The 21,566-nt window shown below is 34.9% G+C and overlaps 1 protein-coding gene across 19 annotated transcripts in view; it reads left to right on the forward strand.

Annotated features, from left to right (window-relative positions):
• EHBP1 (EH domain binding protein 1) overlaps positions 1–21,566 on the forward strand; it is a 559,717-nt gene that overhangs the window by 496,461 nt on the left and 41,690 nt on the right. For 15 of the 19 annotated variants that reach the window (XM_077134347.1, XM_077134350.1, XM_077134348.1 and 12 more), the window contains 5 exons: positions 7,720–7,827; positions 10,392–10,516; positions 12,953–13,091; positions 13,242–13,348; positions 16,053–16,176. In XM_077134347.1, coding sequence (XP_076990462.1) covers positions 7,720–7,827; positions 10,392–10,516; positions 12,953–13,091; positions 13,242–13,348; positions 16,053–16,176 — 603 coding nt within the window. The remainder of the gene's footprint in view (positions 1–7,719; positions 7,828–10,391; positions 10,517–12,952; positions 13,092–13,241; positions 13,349–16,052; positions 16,177–21,566) is intronic. The other 4 variants (XM_077134357.1, XM_077134359.1, XM_077134360.1 and 1 more) reach the window with 1 other exon arrangement.

Raw genomic sequence — 21,566 nt, forward strand, 5'->3', positions numbered from 1 at the left:
GTCAATATGTAAATGAATGCATATGGCTTTTAGTTATTCTAAAAAAAGGTCAGTAGGCTGGATTTGCTTCTTGGGCTGTAGTTTGCTGACATTTGCATAGAAATTAGAAATTCACTTCGGATCACAAGATTCTAATTCCTAAATGAAAATGTTCCTCTGAGGTTGATAAATCAGGAGGAAAAATTGACAAATCAGTGTCCACTCTTCTGATATCTAGGGGGAATGATCAGGTCTGAGAAAGGAAGTTTTGCTAGAGACAGAGCAGAAGAAAGAAATAATTTGGAACCAACCTATATTGAGCACAAAGGTATGATGATTTTTGGAAGCAGTGGACCAGACTGACAGGGAAAAGGGGATAGTTAAGAAAGGACAGGATGATGTAACTAAATAAGGTTTAGTTATATCACAGGCACAGGCTGAGGAATGTGTTGAACGTGATTGCTGAGACCCACTGCCTGAACCCACCTGAAAAGCTCACTATTTTTTGTTCTCAAGCAGCAACCAAATCAGTAAGGAAAGGAAACTTACTAAGTTTGAGGTAAAGTGTCTTCAGCTTCATGGTGTCCGTGAAAATACACACAGTTATTTTACACTATATATAGCCATATATTCAAGAAACCCAGTTACATCCTATTGCAACCAGAAATAGCCCAAGTCTTCTGTAATAAGACAATCATCCCTCTCCTAGGAGCTACAGCCTAGCTTTGCTTGTACTCCATTTGACGTATGTGTAGAGCTTAGAACAGAATCAGGTAATAGTGGGGTGTAGTGCACATGTTTTTCCACTTTCATCATCATTTTGTAATTACAGACCTGTAATGGTTCATTTTTAACTTATTCCAACTATGTAACAACTTGTGGTTTCATTTTATTATATTGATCGAACTGGCAGGGTAGAGGTGCTTGGGGAGAAACATTGGTGTTTTCATTTTTAGTTGTATGGTATTGTGATCAGAACACACAGCCTGAATTTCTGCTTTGGGAATTAACGTTTTTGTTTGAAAAAATAAATGCTAATTTTTTGTGACTGGTCCATGGGCACATGCAAGGAAAGTAGCTACCTTGTTTTAAAAGAACTTGTATAATATGGTATATTATATATTATATGTACATTCTATTTTTATACATATATTTATTCCATAGCTTATCACTTTGGTTTGAGTTAGGTAAGAGCCATTTAACTTGTTAAATTAACAACTTAACCTCTCTTTGATTTAAAGTAGTGAACTTTGTTTTTCAATTCAAATGAATAAAGGAAATGTTTTTTATCTTGTCTATGAGAATGTTTGTTGTGCCTGCATAATCTTTATTGTTTCACTTATGGCAAGTGTATTTATCTAAATGTCTTGAGCCAAAATAAAATCTTACAGGCCTTCGATAATTTTTAGTTTTATTTCTAATAATAATATATTCTAATATTTGTATTATGTTTTCTATCTTTTTTTATGTTTTATAGAAGAATATCTTTAAAAGTTATGAATGTTATGGGTACCTTTACTGAGAATAAAAAATATCAAATAAGGATTTTTTAAAACATATTTTCAGTGTAACCTACAGATAATTGTTTTTTACTGCCACCAAAATTGTCTTTTTCCTAATTTCTTGTACAATATATCTATAAATGAAAAGTGTTGTAAGACAAGCCTTGTTGCTGTGCTATTAATCATCCTACTGGGATCCCCATTTTGCTTATAATTCTGTATAGTGTTAACTGGAATGCATTTTTGCATTATCAGTGCATAACCAATCTCCTTTTACCTTTTCCTGAATACACAATATGTGTAATACTTGCAAACTACCTTTTGTTGTTTCTGCCTTGCTCACCTGCTGGGGTTTGCCATGAGGATTTTTTTCAATATGTAATCTCTTACACACACACACATATGCATGTGTATGTATATACACATGCATGTACCCATAGCACACACATATGTTGTTTAGTTCTCCTAGAATGCATTTAGAGTATTTCCATAGTGTTAAGAAATGTGCAACATTAACTGTTGAAAAGAATTTAAGGTTCATGGTAAAACTGAAGTCAGTGAATGGAAGGGAAGTGGAAATCCATTTCTTATGAAGCCTGAGTATATAAGAGATCAATTTTTACTCCCCCCAAATAAGTAATCATTTTATCGAAGGTTAGTAATACATATATAAATATTGAATTAACCCACTTAGCAATATTGGTGAATAGTAATGTAGATGGAGATTTCATTTCACTGGGAAATGAAATGAATGGCACCTATTAAACATCACACAGAAATTCTGACTATATTAATGGGTAAAAGGAGATACAATTTTCCAAATATTGCCAGACTTAGCTATTTTTTTTTCATGGCAGTGCCATCCTTTTAGAGGATGTCTAGAGAGACAACTTTGACTTCTCCCTCACCTTTCCTCATTTCATCTTCTGCCACCATAAAACACCCAACCAATTTTCAAGTCATGCCATAACCACTCCAAATTATTCTGTCCTAAGTTAAGTTCTCCTTATTGGTAACCTAAGAGTCATAACAGTCTCCAACCTGGATTTCCTGCCTCCAGTGTTTCTGTGTTCCTGTTTGACATCTAGGTCAGCAATTTTGCATAGTGCACTCCTATGCGCTATGCGCAGGTCCTAGACTACTTTTTCTCTCGCACAAGAAGGCACGTCAATGTGCAAGCAAGAGTGGTATTACAGGCATAACATTGAAGCTGCTGTAAGTTATAAAAGGCATAAACATCAGTGCTTATATTACTACTAATAAATTATTTTGCATTTACTTCACACCTAATTACAATAAATTGCTTTGGTTAAACACTGCTTATACGGACTGCTGTTAGTCTCCTAATGCACAGTGCTAATTGTATTAGAACACCAGTCTCTTCATTCCTACTGTATTAGAGTTCTCCATATATATGTGTGTGTGTGTGAATATTAAGAGATTTGTTCTAGGAATTCGCTCACACTACCATGGGATTGGCAAGTCTGAATTCTGTAGGAGCAGCATTCCCTAGAGAAGTTGCAAGTTAGGAACTCCAGGGAAGCTGATGATGATTTCCCCAGGAGAAGTTGGCTGAAGTAAAGATAGACTTTCTCCTTTCAGACTGCTGGAATTCTTAGTTCTCGCTTTAAGCCTTCAAGTGTCTGGATGAGGAAACTCCTTACGTTGCTGAAGGCAATCTCCTTTGTTGATTGTAGATGTAATCAGCCATAGATACAATCAGTTGACTAATGATTTCTGTCCAATAAATACCCTTAAATTCACATTCAGACCAGTGCTTCCTTGACCCAACAACTGGACACCATAACCTAGCCAAATTGACACATAAAATTAACCATCACAATCAACTCTATGTCAACTTGACACCCATACACATCTTAAACCATATTTCATCTCTAAATAAAGACAATAACATAGTTCAACTGTCCCATGCATAGCCAAAAAATGCAATAACACTTCCCTGGAAAAGGATGCAAGTTGTTGGGTAATATTCACTCTCAAACTTGATATCCTATAACTCAAATACAAGGATATAAAGTTAAAACAGCTCATATTATATAATAAGAAGATAAGAGAGGGGGAAAAAGAGATATTTGCTTTACATATATATATATATATATATATACATAAGTATAAGCTTATATATATATATAAGCATATTCATAATAAAACAAGGGAAAAATATTTATAACCACTACAGTCCTCATTTCTACAACTGGTCATGTGGTTATAGCTCATTTATACTTACCTTCTTCCACTATCCATTCCATATTCCCTTTACTCTCAGCAAGCACTTCAGCTGATTGTGGTTCTGTGCCTGGTGAGTGACATAAGCCTTTATTCTTGAAGGATCTGGGCCATTAGTGGTCTTGCTTGGATTGGGTTGTTGCAGTTTTCCATTATTTTAATCTAGGCATGTAGTATTAAGAGACATTCTAAGGGATCCCCTGTATTCAAGGGAAACTCTTCTTTATCTCCAGTGTGTAATAGCAGTTCAGTTTCCCCTTGACAATCAGGATCCACCACCCTGTACAGTAATTCCCTTCTTTGCCTGCTGATTTAGAGACACAAGGACCCAAAGTGGCTGGGGGGACGTCTTCACTTCTAATTCATCAGAATTGTTGGGTCTCCTGGCGATGTCTCCTTATGAAACTAAGGCATGTAGACCAGCAGAGCATAAGGTTGAGGCGCAAGAAGGAAAATTTTTTCTAGTGGACCGTGATGGGTAATAGTGAGTGGTGCCATTCACATTTCTCCCCCTAGATTCCTAGACCTGGGAGTCCTGGCTTCAGGAAAAAGAGTACCATAGAGAGGGGGCTGATTTAGAGCAATACAGTCTCCTGGAGAACATTGCCCCAGCTCTGCAAGATTCTGCCACCCAGTTGGCGCGATCTTAAAAAGATCATTTCATTGTTCTATCAATTCAGCCATTTCAGGATGATACTGAATGTGGTAAGACCAGAGAATTAGATGAGCACATGCTCATTCTTATATTTTGGTTGCTATGAAGTGGGTTCCTTGATGAGAAGCGCTGCTGTGTGGAATACTGTGATGATGCATAAGACATTCTTTAAGTGCACAGATGGTAGTTGTGACAGAAGCATTGCATGTTGGGAAGGCAAATCCATTTCTGGAATATGTGTCTATTCCAGTAAGAACAAAATGCTGCCCCTTCTATGATGAAAGTGGTCCAGTATAATCAAATTGCCACCAGGTAGCAGGCTGATCACCTTGGGGAATGGTGCTATGTTGGGGACTGAGTATTGGTCTCTCCTGCTAATAGATTGGGCATTAGCAGTGGCTGTAGCCAGGTTGGCCTTGGTAGTTGGAAATCTGTGTTGCTGAGTTGATGCAAAACTTCCATCCCTACCACCATGGTCACTTTTTTTTTCATTAATCCATTGGATAATGAGAGGAGTGACTAGGGAAAGAGACTGGGTGGTATCCACAGAACAGTTCATTGTATGCACTTGAGTATTAAAATCCTCCTCTGCTGATGTCACCCTCTGGCGAGCATTCACATGGGACACAAATATCTTCAGGTTTTTCACCAATTCAGAAAGACCTGTCCACATATCTCTCCCCTAGACCTCTCTGTCACTGCTTTTGCAATCATGTTCTTTCAAAGTCTCTGACTATCCAGTCAAACCATTAGCCACAGCCCATGAACTGGTATGCAGTTGTACCTCCAGTCATTTCTCCCTCCAAACAAAATGAACAACCAGATGTACTGATTGAATTTTCACCTGCTCAGTTTTCCCTTTGCCACTGTCTTTCAGGGATGTCCAAGAAAGGGGCTATAGTGCTGTAGCGGTCCACTTTCAGGTGGTGTCTGTATATTGTGCAGAAGTGTCTGTAAATTATGCCTGAGTCTTCTCTTCTTCAGTTAATTGATTGCAGGGAACTCCCAACAGTTGCAGACTGAGAAAGAGAAGGTAATATGGCAGGAAAGGGGCCTGGGCATTTGGGCCACTTTCTTGTGTAACTATGCCTTCAAGACAGACTATTACAGGTTTACGTGGCAAAGAAGATTTAGCATAGTCTAGAATTTGTGTCCCCACCATCATCATCAGCCCATATGTCCATATTCCAATTTTCAGTACCCTCTTCCTGATAAAATGACCTTACGTTAACAGCAGACAGCCTGCAAAGTTGGAAATACAATTTACCTTGTAATCCAGACACTCCCACAGTAAAACTCTGAGTCTGTTTTTCATACATCTCAAGTATATGATTACAAGAAATAAGAATTTCTTTCACTGTGCACATAGAAACTGTCATGCAGTGTTTGAGCTGGGAATTTGAAGCTCTGAGCTCATGCTTTTCTTAAATAACTGTACCTAGCATATTTAGGAACAACTAACTAAACAATATCATTATACTTTTTAACTCTGCAAAACTCTACGAAAGTAAATCAAATACTCTGTCACCCAGATATTTGAGTAGCAGTATCCAGTGGTCATTTTTGCATGTCTCTATTGCCACTTCACACTATGGACTCTCAGTACCTTCTTGATCATTGGAAATAGAGTCATTAGTGTATTTTAATCTAATCAAACTAGAGAACCCATTCTAAAAAACACAGAACCAAGTCAGAAGTCTCATCTTTAGGATTCTGTTTCTGATGAACCACTCTTGGTACCCAAATCTGTATTAGTCAGAGTTCTTCAGAGATGCAGACCCAACAGGATATGTGTGTGTCTGTAAGTAAATAAATAAATATTAAGAAATTTATCATGGGAATTGGCTCACACAAGCATAGTTATTGGCAAGTTCAAATTCTATTAAGGAGGCACCAATTCAATGGTGACACTGAATTTCCCTGTAGAAGCTGCAGCAAGTTAGGTACTCCAATGAAGATGGCAATGAATTTCCGGGAAAGCCTGGCTGGCTGGCTTGGAGATAGAAATTCTTCTTTCAGACTTTTGAAATCCTCAGCTCTCCCTTTAAGGCATTCTCCTTTGTTGTTTGTGGATGTAATCAGCCATAGACACAATCCACTTATGATTTCTGTCCACAGTATCTTCTGTTTTAGTTTGCAGCTCCCGGAATGCAACACACCATAAATGAACTGGCTTTTATAAGGGGTTTATTTAGTTACAAATTTACAGTTCTTCAGAAGAAAAGCAGCTGGTTTTCCTCTGACTTTTGTTGACATCTGCTGACCTTCCCTCCTGCTTCTGGGTTCAAACAACTTTCCCCAGTGTGATTCCTTTCTGCATTTCCAAACGTCTGCATCAGCTCTGAGCTCTGAACTGAGTTATGCTGGACTGCTGAGCTGTACTGAGCTGTTTCTTTGACTTCTCTTTTTAAGGTTCACTCATTGCAGAAGGCACTCCCCATAGCTGACTGCAGATGTAATCAGCTATAGATAAAATTCACATGCTGATGATTTAAACCCACAGTAACAGAACTGGGCATTAGCACCTGGCCAAGTTGACACCTGAATCTAATTACTACACCTTTCTACAATTAGGCCAATGCTTCTTGAACAAACACCTGAACACCATAACTAGCCATGCTGACACATGAAATTAACTATCACACCTACCAAGTAAACTTCAGACTTCTGGGTCTGGCTATCAAGGTTCACTATAGCCTAACCTTTCAAGTTAACTCCTATTATTTTCCTTTAAGTAGATCATGCTTGAGCTATTATGACATGACACTATTCTCTAAACATAACCTACCCTTTCTTGCTTTCTTGCCTTGTACCTTCCTTCAGTTGTACCTCTTGAAATCCTGTGCATCTTTCAAAACCCAATTTAAAGGTTAATCTCCCGAGGAACAGTTCCTCATGTCACTGGCAAAGAATAATCTGTCTTCTGAATTTCTCTGTACCTTGTTTTTGTCCCATAATATTACCCATCCTACATGTAGTATAGTCATTTGAATTTGTCTTAAATCTTTATTTATACACGTTGTTATTAGATTGCTATAGACTACATTTTAAAATATAAGGACTCTGTGGACTCAATGATTCAAATACAGCATATGATAAGTTGTCAAAACCTTTGCATCTTATTTGATGTGACAATTCATCTTTGATATAGGAAATTTCAATGCAAATTTAATCCAATAGTAAGAAAAGTTATTTAAGACTGATTTTTTAATCTTCCTTTGGTTGTCAGATCTGAATTTGAATAACTCATAAATATTTTGGTTTTTTCTTAGTGTTTTGGATAAATAATATGAAGTAGAAATAATATACTAACTTCATTGCTACATGTTCCTACAGATGAAAATGATAATATTGAGATAGATACTAACGAGGAGATTCCTGAAGGCTTTGTTGTAGGAGGTGCAGATGAACTTACTAACGTAGAAAATGACCTTGATACTCCCGGTAATTTTAAATTATAAATGTTCTGTGTCCTACTGCATGGTTAACTTTATGATTATATTTTTATCATTATTCCATCAATAATACTCATAAGTGCTTTTCATAGTTTCATTACATCTTCTGCCCAGCACAAAATCCACCCTCCATCAATTTTATGTTATTTTATTTTATATTTAATGTTAAAATTAGCAATAAATTTATTAGCAAATTATAGTTTGTGTTCTCTAATTTCCTATGTTTCACTTTTACATTGTATGTAATGTGTCACAATTTGTAGGCATTCAACAGTTGGTTCCCTTATTTCAGCCTAAATATTTTGATATGGATGCATAAGGTATAGACAGATACAGTACCTATGGAATACCCAAAAGTAAATCTAAACCCTGGATAAGATTTTCTGACTTAGTTTAGAATTGATTGTATTCTTAGTTATGATACTGTTTTGCAATTCTTATGCTTACTTTAAATAAAGTATGCTTTATTAAATTATTTATACATGCAGCTGATTTCAAAAAGATACTTTGGCTGAAACATGTTATAGAGACTAGAGTTAAGTTAATCTTATATATTATATCAATAAATCTTATATCAATAAATCACTTTGGCAATTGACCTTTGTAAACTGCTATTTAAGATATAAAGATACTTGGTGGTAGTTTTTAAAAGGTGAATTGCGTATGCATTGCTTTTATAAGCCAAGCAGTACGCAGTAGCAATCCGACACTTTGTATCCATGAGGGGTTCCATAAATGCTTATTGAATTGAATTCTTATGGCAATAAAAAGTCTTTTGTGATCTCTCTAGACTTAAAGGAAAGGAGGCAAAATCCTTAATTTTAATCTTCTACTGTAAAAAGCTAAAGTGAGAGCAGGCATTATTTTTCTTAGACCTTGTATGTCCCTGCAATGCTAACATCCTTTGTTTCTTCTCTATTTGAAATTGTGCTTTAATTTCTCAAAGAAATTCTCACTTCTATTTAAAATACTGTAGGACTTACATAAATTTGATTTTTCTTCCTAAAAAGGATTTCTGAGGTTGTTTACCCCCTACCACCTTCAGTAATGAAGATATCTATTAAGTGCAGAATTGAAGCCTTAGCATTGAATTTAGGTATAAGAGCAGTATCAGTAAGTGATGCATATATCCTGATTTTCTAGTAGATTATGAAGGCCAGACAAATGAGCTATTCCTTAGGTGAGTTGAGGAGAATTTTCTAGTTTCAATTATAACAGCTTTGTGGGATAATTTTAAAGGTTGGTTAATTTTAAGCCAAAGAGGTTTGACTCAGCCTTTAAAAAAAAAATTCTCTTCCTACTTTATGCCAAAAAAAAAAAAAACCACACTTCTTAGTATTCATGTTGAGCATTAACAAATATATTGTTTACAACTTTCAAGCCTGCCAGTAAGTGTTGGTATGCACACAGGGCATGCTTTCCAATTCAAATCTGTGGTTTATTTTGTGGCAATAAGAAATAGGAATGCAAACTGGATTCTGGAAGCACTTAGAATATATTATGATTTTTATCTCTGCTTAATTTTCCCAAAAATTCTTTTTAAATATTTATATAAACGTCATAATGTTTTAATAATAAATTCCTTAATCTTTATCTTGATTTGACCATAGTTCATCAGATATTGCTTTAAAAAGAAGCCTGGCATATAAACTGTCCAATTTGCATGAAAGTAATGATAATAACATTTATTAAGATTCTTATAATTAGAAAAGTTATTAATCTTTCTGAAAAATATCATTCACAAATGGTTGGCACATCTTTTATAATCATTTTATTAAACAGTTGAGTGCATTTAAATAGAATCATTTATGTTTCCATTTGTTCTGAACTATTTTATTAAGATGTATGTACTTGCTAAAAATAATTTGAAATTGTTTATTTAAAAATTATAGCCATATTTTATTTTAACTTTCTGTCTATATTTAATATATCCAAAAATAAGATAATCTCTCTTATATTTCTGCCATCTAAATAAAAGATATTCAAAAATATATACCCTGTTTCAAAACTGGGAATATATGTACATATATAAACACTGAATTCTAATACAGCATACATGATTGTCTGGGATCATGTTAAAAACTTGTTCTTATATGGTATTATGTAAATGTATTTAATATATTAGGTGAATTGAAATGGGAAAATAATATAATTTAGAATCAATACATCCCGGTTTTAAATATCTAGTTTGAAATAGCTGTTTTATTATGCACCGTCTAGGCAGATACCTGTGTAAATATATACAAGCATAGATTTTCAGGTAACATAGCTACTATTAACTGTAGTTTAATTGGATAGTCTTTAGTGGGTTTGCTGACTATATTCTTTAAGGGGAATAATTTTGGGGGGAAAATCATATATATTTACAGATATTTATACTTATATATATAAAGAATTCTGCATGTATCTATTCTGATATGCTACTTTACAACCTTAATGTCCTTTTCATATTTCTTTTAAAATATAGTAATATTTTTATGATGGTACCTAAAATTGATGGTCGCAATTAAATGCGTCTCACTTGGTTATTCATGAAATTTGCATATTTAACAGAACAAACCACTAAATCAGTGGACTTGAAGCTGAAGAAGCTCCTCGAAGCTCAGCCACAGGTGGCAAATTCATTCTCCAGTGTTTCTCAGAAAGTTGTAACTGAGAGCTCAAAGCAAGACATTAAGGTAAATCATATTTGTTTAAAACATTTGACAAGTTATCTTGTATTCTAGTTTCCACAGGCACTTTATAATCCTACAAACAATTTCTTCTAAAATTCTTCACATTAATATTAGGGGATAAATTTTTTTATTGAAAATCCAATAAATTAAATATCAGTATGGTAATCAGATTCACGTGCTGTTTTCAGAGAACCATTTTAAATTGATTGAATAGATATGTCAGGTAAAATTAGAAGTTAAATAGGAACTATTTTTGACTTGTATATGTATTTTTGGCAGAGAAAAATTCTAGCATATTTTTCTATCACCCACAACCATCTACCTGCTTAAATGAATCTAAATTTATGGTATTTAAAAGAATCCATCAAACACCTGAAGATGGTGATATGATTGCATATACATTTTTAAGATACTTGCATGTGTTTTGTCCCAATATGAATCTTACCTAATGTTGGATTTCAGCCAATAATCCATAACAACCATGACCACAACCGCATTACTATCAGTATTATTATTATTTAGGCTATTTATAATTTCCTCCCCCAACCCTTTCTCCCTTCTCCTTGCCCTGTATCATTAATATTACCCTAGCTGTAGGGCACTTCCAGTTTTATATAACTTTTCACCCACCTGCGGACCATGGGGACTGCCTCGCTGACTGAAAGGATTTCCTTCCTCTGACACAGAGATGCTTTGAAGTCCCAAAACAATGACTTTCATTGCTTTTCCCTTATATTGTCGGTTTCTATAAATTGGTGATGAAAGTGTGTGGCAGCACCAGAGGACTTTTGGTCTCTATCTTTGAACAAAAGCAAGCCTGGATCAGGTCTGATTTTTTGCGTTCAATTTAGCTTTCTGCAGTGGATTTAATGCAGAATGAAGCTGGCCTAAGAATAATACAATGGATTGAAAAGGCTAACTGAATTAGTGGGTTTAGAGGAATACATTTGTAAAGTGGCAGAAGTCCCTACTCATAAAAAGATTTCTTAAGATGGGATTTGCTGGCTAATCGCACTGATATTTTAGCATGTTGCCAGGCCTAAAAAAAATTTAGCCGTTTGTTTATTTTGGTAAAGACATGAATTTTTGACTATTGGGCAATTATTACAACATTAGATTTCACACTTTTTTTTAAATAAAAAAGGCAAAATTGTTTTTCTCTTCACTACATAGATAGTATAAGTATGATGCTAATGCTAAATAGGTAACTTTTTAAAACAGTGAAATAGAGATATTTCCATTTTTATGGTTTAAATATCCTAGTAGATGAATTTTTTTCATTCTAAAAAGCTTTTATGTAGTAATTTTTAAAGTTATTCCAACAAAGGTGTGCTTTGAATAGCTTGCCTTTGTATAAATCTTTTTAATTAAGATTTTTAAAATAGTGCTTATAAAGGACATATAGAGAGAGTCCATCTGTTCTCTTGAAGCTTTCAGCATTAATTTGGGTTATTTATTTATTTTGATATAAAATGCAGTTTACACATTTATAAATGAGGCATTCTGTGTTTATGGAAAAGGATAAACTGTTACCTTCCCTTGAGGATTCTGTATCCCAGGCCTCCTTGAGGCTAGAGAATAGGCCATTGGAGGACTCCCTCATTACTGATTGTCTCAATGCAGAGGAAGGGCAAAGTCTTGGTGGCTTTTGATAACCAGTTTCAGCATTCAGCAGGCTTAGCTATTAGTCATGCATCTTAGCCTTTCCCTATTTACTTTCAAAACACTTAATAAAAATAATAAAAGATTAGGTATAAAATGAAATATTTGTTTGGTACACAGCACCTCGGTATCTGCAGCTTCCACACACTGCAGTGGTTCAGTCTTTTGGGATATTTCCTGTTGATAGAACTATTTGAATTTGTTACCAGTATTAACATAGGAAGCTCTGGAAAAGATAATTGTAGTTTCCTTAGCTGTAAAGGGCTTACTTACAAATCTGGCTTTGGAAAGTTATAGCTGATGAAATACAGTTCAGTGGGGTAATATTATAATCCTACCTTTTAGCCTTCATCCAGCATTAGTAGTTTATCTCAATGGGCATAAAATTAGAAACTAGTTCTTCTTGTCATACAAGTCTGTAGGACTATGCAAACTGATAGGGCAGAATATTGGGTGGAATAAACGGAGGCAACAAGGCTTTTAAATGATACATATTATTGGGAGAAGACACAAGGGTTCACAGTGTTTAATAAATCAAAGTTATCAAGAGTGATCCTCCATTTAAACCATGCCCCCCATAGTTTTTTATTACAGGCCACAGAATTTGAGATTGAGCAGTTCAGAGTGCTTTAAAATCCTTTTTCTTTCAGAAACTTTCTAAGGTTCCTACTTTAGAAAATCAGCATTATCTTAAATCAGTAAAAGTTGCCTTATTAGTTGTGTAATTTCATGTTTATAAAATCAGGGCTCTCTTACCATGTATTGTGTTATTTTTAGAATGTCACAGAAGATCTCCAGATTGAACGATTACAAAAAGCAACAGAACGTTTTAGAAATCCTGTTGTATTCAGTAAGGATTCTACAGTCAGAAAAACTCAACTTCAGTCATTCAGTCAATATGTTGAAAATAGACCAGGTAGGGGTGCTTTTGAAAATGTTTTCCCATCTTATGATTTAATAGTATTTAACATTATATATTTTTAAAAGATGATAATGTAAATCCACATTTTGATACACAAATATCAAGCTTTATAATGATTTTACATGTCTTTTCCCTTTTTTTAAGAGATGAAAAGGCAGAGATCAATACAGGAAGATACAAAGAAAGGAAATGAGGAGAAGGCAGCGATAACTGAAACTCAGAGGAAGCCATCAGAAGATGAAGTGCTTAATGTATATTAATTTTTTGTATGGTTTCATGATTGCTGATAATTCCAAACTGTATGTGGAAATAGTGCCTTTATTTGTTAAAATGAGATGTTAGGTTTTTTAAGATGTCAATCTCCAGTGCATTCAAAGCAGAGTGAGAGGGGTGCACTGTTGAATTAGTCTGCAGTGTGGTGATAATTGTCAGATAAAAAAAAATGAATTTTTCAGAGTTCCACAGCCCCAGCTTCCTTGAGACATTTCCATCAGGGCACTTCCCATAAAGAGATTCCAGTATTGATCTTCCGGGAGGATTTTAATTATTACAATAGCAGATACTGCAGAGCTGCAGTTAGAGGGAAAAGTCACATGAGACCTACTAGAATTTCTCAGCCAACCCATTTTGTTGGCTTGGGTTAATGGGTGTTCAACCTTTCCATTATCCAGATCAGCCGTGAATTACTAGCTGAATGATGTTTGCATTAATATAATATATATGGTAATTTCTTCACTTAATTAACGGGGAGGTTCAGCTCAGTAGGGGTATGGGCTGATCATGTGTAAAATTGATTTGTGAGGGAAATATTTGATAGACTGCAGGGAGAAAGCTGCTTTTGATGGACAGCTACGGGACAGAAGCAGGAAGAACAAGTTTTAACTTGAAATTTTGTCTCAAAGCATAGCCTTCTTTAATGGTACAATTTTTTAAAAAACTCTCTGTAGTTTGTCTAAGTATTTTCATTGTTTTTACCATTAAAATAGTCTTCATTGGGTTTTTAAATCCTTATAAATGCACTCAGAGTTACCAAGTACATTTTAGGGCTCTAAAGGCTCCTTGTTTTTAAGTTGTTGACGTCCGAAAGATCTTATACAGAGAACAACTCACTGATATATCCTAATGAAGGATTTGATATAACTTAAAAGTTACAGGATATTTGCGTATACTATATGTTCATACTAAATACATCTGATTATAAAATTTATTGCTATTTTTAACTGAACTAATCACTAAAAGTAATGAAATTTATCGGTTGCTTATCACTTCTGCTATCTTATTTATCTATATTTCTCATTTGTCTTTGTAAATTGTTTTGTCCTTCTGGAGGGGAATGAGAAAACAGAAAGTCCTTTTTGTAAATGCTCTGCTATCTGACAGAAGGTGCAAAAAGCATTACTCCAGTTTATTAGAGATTTTAAAGTTACCATTAAGACTGTATTATTACAGTTTTTTTATTTTTATTGAGAAAGAAGAGTATCCATTTATATAAATGTTTTAAAAATTCAGTAACTTATTTTATCAAACTATACTGAGAAATGATTAGCTTTACTAATTTTTTTAAACATTCACTCTTCAGTTTGTCAGCTGCAATACTTTAATAAGTTGATATAAATCAAGTTCACATGTAAATATAAATTATTTACTAGTCCTAAAGGCATGTAAGTTATACACACCCTTAAATATGTTTATTGATCATGAAAATTCCAAAATATGTTCATAATTCACCTGCTTCTTGATTTTGCTTCTTGTTTAAATGAGTACCAGGAGATAATTCCTCATGGCTTCTTAGAGATTAATATGCTTCTAGGTAGGAAAGGGATTTGACAGGAGAGGATTGTTCACATTCATTTATCTGAATAAATAATAAGTGCTGATGTGGTGGTGGTGAGAGTAATCACCTCAGCAGTTCTTCAGTATTTCTCAGCTACTTAGGTCTCAGTCCCAGAAATGTCAGAAATTAAACAGGTGTTCCAAAGGAAACTGTAATTAATCCATTTTTGTGACTCTGCCATAAATAATGACCCTTCCCCCTAGCACTTTAAATTTGTAATATGGATTAATTTTTAAATTAAGGCTGTACTAACACTTTATAATAGAGCTACTTAAAACAAAGTTTCTAAGGGTAATTATTTTTTAAAAATGTTAACAGGGATGATTGTAAAAAGAAATTTTCAAATTGAAATTCAAATTTGGCTAAATGGAAGATTAACCAAATCAGTGTACTAGTTAGTTACATTAGATCCTGCACAGCAAAGTTTGAAACCACCTGTCAGGTTAGAATTCAAAGCTATAATAATTAGTAATACATTGATAGACTGACATGTTAAAGGACAGAAGTCAGCTGAATATATTTGAAACTTCTCTTTCATATATATATATATATATATATATATATAGTAGAATTTGGAATAGTATAATCAAAAGAAAACAAAAAAATGTATTTTTAATTTTGTATTTTTGTAAGAATAAATCTGTATCATTGATTTCTTTCAGGATGGAGCCTCTAAAAATCAATTCCTTAATAAAACTCTAGTTTTATAAAATCTGTTCCTTAGTAAAACTACAGTTTTATAATTACACTTTTGAATTGAAGCTGTCATTGGTATTTGCTTTTATAGTCGCCAAAGGGAATATTCTTTTCTCCCCTTGTCCTTGCTTTAATAACTTGATTAACTCTGAGGGGATTTTTTGAAAATTTATGTTAACTTTTTAAATCTGGTAAATCTTGGTGGTAAATCATAAATGTAATACTAAAGGGCTGAAATTGTATCTGTTTTCAAAAGTTTTACTATAGAAAATACATATGAAAAAATTGTTGAATCATAAGAAGTTGCTTTTTGTCCTAAGGGTGATATTTGGTTCTCTAGGTAAGTGCTTTTCTAAGTATTTGTAGAAAAGAAAAATGCAACTTACAAGTGATTTTTCCCCCTTCCTGTTTGTTCTCGTTAACAGAAAGGGTTCAAAGACACCAGTCAGTATGTTGTAGGAGAATTGGCAGCACTAGAGAATGAGCAAAAGCAAATTGACACCCGTGCCGCGCTGGTGGAGAAGCGCCTCCGCTATCTCATGGACACAGGTACGGTGCCCAATTACACTGTAAACAGTTTTGGCAAATTGAGCGTTCACAAACTCTTATAGAGTTTTGGAAGTGTGAATCTTTGAAGCCTGAATGTTCAGCAAAACTGCCTTGAAAATAAAAAGGCTGCGATTTGCAGCCACCTCTCTGGGTCCTGGTGATAAGAGTGCCTTCATGGGAAGTGATAACTCGCCCTGATACCGTGTGAGCCAGCACTATTGAACAGTGTGCTCATCCATGCAGAGTTGGAATACACACATCTGTGCCTCATTGATATGCCACTGCTTAAAAAAAAAAAAAGTAAGATCTTCACTGTTCTACTGATTCATTGGGAAAAAAAAAAAAGATTTGGCCAGCTAAACCCATGTACTGCATGAAACAGAGCACTGTGCATAGGGGATGGCTCCATGGACTAGATCACTGAAATTTGAGAATACTATCTGGATATTGATGCTCTGCAATTTTTTTTTTCAAGAGAACAGGTTTTTAAAAGTCTGTAATACTTTTGTCGTAGTTGCATTTGAAAGGATTAAGCTATATAGCAAACTTTGTAAAAATAGGTTAGCAGCAAGTTGTCTTCTCACCAGAGGGTAGATTGGCACTTAATGCTGATTGCCAATGTTGATGGAACAGCTCTAAGTGCCCAATAAGCACTGGAAAAGAACAATGTGGCTTGTGGGTGTGTGTATGTATTTCTTTAAAATGTTGCACCTGCAAACCAAATGAAAGTTACATAAGAAAAAAAAAGTTAAAAAATGAAATAGTGAAAGAATTCATTCTTTTAATCTAGTTGTTTGCTTTGATTTTATGGCAGTGTTAAAACAGAGTACCATAGTTTACGATTGGCACACTTTCTGAACTTTTATTTCTGCATTTGCCCAGAATATATTTACAATTAAAAAAACCTTCCATTAGTAAGCATTTATATAGGACATTTGGAAATGTATACACTGTGAAATCAGACCATATTAGAACAGAAAGGGACCTCAGGCTTTATCTAATGCAATAGTTTTCAAACTGTGTTCTGTGGAGTTCTAAAGCTTCTTCAGAGGCACCTCAGGAGCTATCAGGACAGTAAAGGAACAGAGAATAAACGAGCCTCTGGATTCCTTACTTTCACTTTAAGCATAGTGACTCTCAGTCTGTTTTATTGTATTTATTTATTTGGGGGTGGGTGGGTGCATGACCTGGGAATCGAACCCCGGCTTCCCACGTGAAAGGTCTCAGTCTATTTTAAAAAGTGGGCCTCTTGAAAGATTTAATTTGAAGAAAACATTCTTCTACTTAAAATTTAAAAGCAAAAAAAAAAAAAACTTTCTAAAAACTATTACCTAGCCCTTTCATTGTATAAATGAGGAGAGACACAATCACAGAAAATGCTGAAGGTTCACAGATCAGTGAGTGACAGATCTAGGATTAGAATTCAAGTTACCTACTATTCCAGATTACCTAGAATAATGTTTATCATCCCCTTAACAAGTAAATGCACACTTAGTCTTGTGCAAACATAAAGATATATATGGATTCAACAGGTGTCCATAGACGAATATATTCATTCACACTTAAATTTTTCCTTTGATTTCTAAGGGATCTTGAAAATATTAGTTATATTAGCTATATAAAATATTTTGAAAACTAGGTGGTTTAATTTCTGACAACCACCAACCAAGAGAAAGAATATAGAAAAAACAGATGTAAGAACTCTGATAGCATTATTGTCCAGAGTGATTTTTTAAAAGGATTATGCAGTTCTTCTCTTTCAAAGCCATACAGGAATAAGTGTTGTTATAGCACAGTCCAATAATGTACATTCATAATGAAGACAATGAGTTATCAAGAAATGGTTAGTTAACATCTAGTGGGTTACTGAAAAGCCCAGGAAAGCATGTAATATATTTTTAATTATTTCCTTTAAATATTTTCAAAGGACAAATTGAAATTTTTTTTTTTCTAACAAATTGTTTTAAGAAGAGCATCTTCCCCGTTATGTTGGATATATTACATGTTACTCTATTGGATGCCTTGCACCACTAGAAAAAATGTCTATAAATTGTTTCCTTTTCTTCTTTCACTCTTGAGTCCTGATTTATTGTGAGTTCTAACCAAAATAGACTCGAGTTCTCCTTCCTACCCCACCATCAGCAAAGAAGCATAAAGAGGCCCCATTCTAACCATAGATCATTTATAATCTGGAAGACTGTAATCTGAAAAAAGTAAACTACACATCAATTTTAGGAGTCCTTTGAGGATTTGTATTCCTTATTACACAGGATAGAATCTGATCTAGGCCTGTCCTACTGCAGGTTCAATCAAAAGTGACTTGGTCCCCCAAATTCACAAACTCCCAACAATCCCCTAGACTGTGTTGAACTTCCTTCAGCCCAATCTTGGTCTTCTAATATTTGATTCAAATCTAATTAGCCTCTGAAGTAAGAGAAATAAGATGTTAGAAACAGAAAGTATCCAATCATCCTTTTCCTTTTTGGGTTCCCATGTATTCCAACTTTTCATTTATTATAATAGTTAATACATTTCTGTAGTGGTTAGAGTTTTCAGTATATGTTTCTGAATCTCAGCCTTAGAATTAAGCAGAACAGGTAGTATCCATATTCTTTACATGTTAAAATTGTAGTTCAGTTGGGGAAATGACTAATTTAAGATGGACCTAATTAGTAATGGCTGAGCTATGGCTTGAACCTGGATTTTTATGGTGTTCTGGCTCTTGACTTAATCCTCTTTCCCACTATTTCTTCTCCACAGAACAAATATACTTTATCTGGTTCTTCCATTTTTATATACTTGTAGATATGAACTAATACTCAATTTTTATTGTGATATTCATGTATCATAAAATCAACCATTTTGAAGTGTACAATTAAGTGACATTTAATGTATTCACAATATTATGCAACCATCACCTGTATCTAGTTCTAAAACATTTTCATTGGGCCCAAAGAAAATCCCATATGCATTAAACAGTCACTCCCTGTTCCCCCTTCCTCTAGGACCCAGGAACCACTAATCACCTTTCTTTTGTATGGACTTACCTGTTCTGGATATTTCGTACAAATGGAATCATACAATATGTGGCCTTTTGTGTTTGTTTGTTTTTCACTTAAATATAATGTTTTTACGGTTACGTGATATAGCATGTATCAGTATCTCATTTCTTTTTATAGGCTGAATAGTATTCCATTGTATGTATATAACACATTTTGTGTACCCATTCATCCATTGATGGACATTTGGGTTGTTACCACCTTTTGACTATTGTGAATTATGCTGCTATGAACATTGGTGTGTATCTCTTTTTTCCTGTTTTCAGTTCATTTGGATACATACCTTGTTTTAGTTTGCTAAACTGCTGAAAGCTGATACCATAAAATGGTACAGTACTTGCACTGTCTCTTAACAGTGGGAGTTTATTAGCTTATAAGCTCACAGTTCTAAGGCTGTGAAAATTCACAATGAGACCTTCCTGAAGCCTGGCTATCAGCAATCTCTGTCACATGGCAAGGCACAGGGTCGCATCTGCTGGTCTCTCCCTTCTCTTCCAGGTTTCATTGCTTCCAGCTTCTTCCGCGGCTTTCTCTCCCTTTATCTGAATTTCATTCTCTTATAAAGGATTCCAGTAGGATAATTAAGATCCATCCTGAATGAGGTGGGTCACATCTTAAGATCCTACTTACCAACTGAACACCATAAGTACATGGAACCTTAAGTGGGGCATGAGATTTTTGTAGGCTTGTCCAGAGTGATGCCTCGATAAATCCCAGAAGGATTTGAACAGTGAATAAAAAGTATTTGCAAAGTCCCCTTGGGGAATGGTGAGAAAGGGGGAAAATTCAACTTCCCCAAGTGGAGAATTCTTGATATTCTCACAAGCAGTGGGGACAACCAAAGCAATAGGCTAAGCCCCCAGTCTTGGGATTTGTTCATATGAAAGTTAACCCTGCAAAGGATAGGCTAAGCCTACTTAAAATTAGGCCTAAGAGTCACCCCCAAGAGAACCTCTTTTATTGCTCAGATGTGGCCTCTCTCTCTCTCAGCCAACACAACAAGCAAACTCACTGCCCTCCCCCTCTCTACATGGGACATGACTCCCAGGGGTGTGGACCTTCCTGGCAACAGGGGACAGAAATCCTAGAATGTGCTGGGATTCAGCACCAAGGGATTGAGAAAACCTTCTCAATCGAAAGGGTAAGAGAGAAATGAGACAAAATAAAGTATCAATGACTGAGAGATTCCAAACAGAGTGGAGAGGTTATCCTGGAGGTTGTTCTTACGCATTATATAGATATCACCTTTTTAGTTAAGGTGCAACAGAGAGGCTGAAGGGAACTGCCTGAAAATGTAGAGCTGTGTTCAAGTAGCCATGTTTCTTGAAGATGATTGTATAATGATACAGCTTTCACAGTGTGACTGTGGGGTTGTGAAAACCTGTGTCTGATGCTTCTTTTATCTACCTTTTGGACAGATGAATGGAACATATGGATTAAAAATAAATAAATAATAGGGAGAACAAATGTTAAAATAAATTTAGTAGACTAAAATACTAGTGATCAATGAAATGGAGGGGTAAGGGTTATGGTATGTATGAATTGTTTTTCTGTATTCTTTTTATTTCTTTTTCTGAATTGATGCAAATGTTCTAAGAAATGATCATGATGATGAATATACAACTATGTGATGAAAAAAATGTTCATAATGTATATTGATTGGTTTTATTATTAAAAATTTTTTTTAATCTCATTTGAAAAAAAGATGGTACTCACCAAAATATCCTACTTACAATGGATCCACACCCGCAGGAATAGATTAACTTTAAAGACATACTTTCCTGGGGTACATATAGCTTCTACCCATTACATACCTAGGCACGCAATTGTTGGATCATATGGTAATTCTACGTTTCACTTTCTGAGAAACTATCCTGTATTTTAAATGGGTTGTGAAGTTTATTTAATGGTTGATTTTTTGGAATTCATAATACATTTTCCAAAACAAACACTGTTATAGTGTCCACAGTCCAGGCAAACCCACAAAAACCTATTTAATTCAGAATATAACTGAAATAAAACTAAGAGTGTCCTACACCCTTCTAGGCGCACCAACCTCTCTGAGACTGAAACTCTTACATCCTGAGGGGGAATAAGGACAGAGTCTAGATGGCAGCCCAGAATACTGGGCATTTCTTCAGGTGTGTTAGAAAACTCTAGCAAAAATGTAGGAAAGGAATGTAAAAGGAATTGAGTCTTGCATCAAGATGGAGTCTTGCAACAAGATCGAGAGGTGTCACCATTGTGAATAGCAGTTGCTGGGAAGGGCTCAGGGAGAGTCTACCTTCCAGTTGGGGGAAGGGCAACAGTGGCAAAGGCAGAGCAGTTGTG

This window comes from Tamandua tetradactyla, chromosome 17 (assembly GCF_023851605.1).
Source record: "Tamandua tetradactyla isolate mTamTet1 chromosome 17, mTamTet1.pri, whole genome shotgun sequence".
In the NCBI taxonomy this organism is placed as follows: Eukaryota; Metazoa; Chordata; class Mammalia; order Pilosa; family Myrmecophagidae; genus Tamandua; species Tamandua tetradactyla.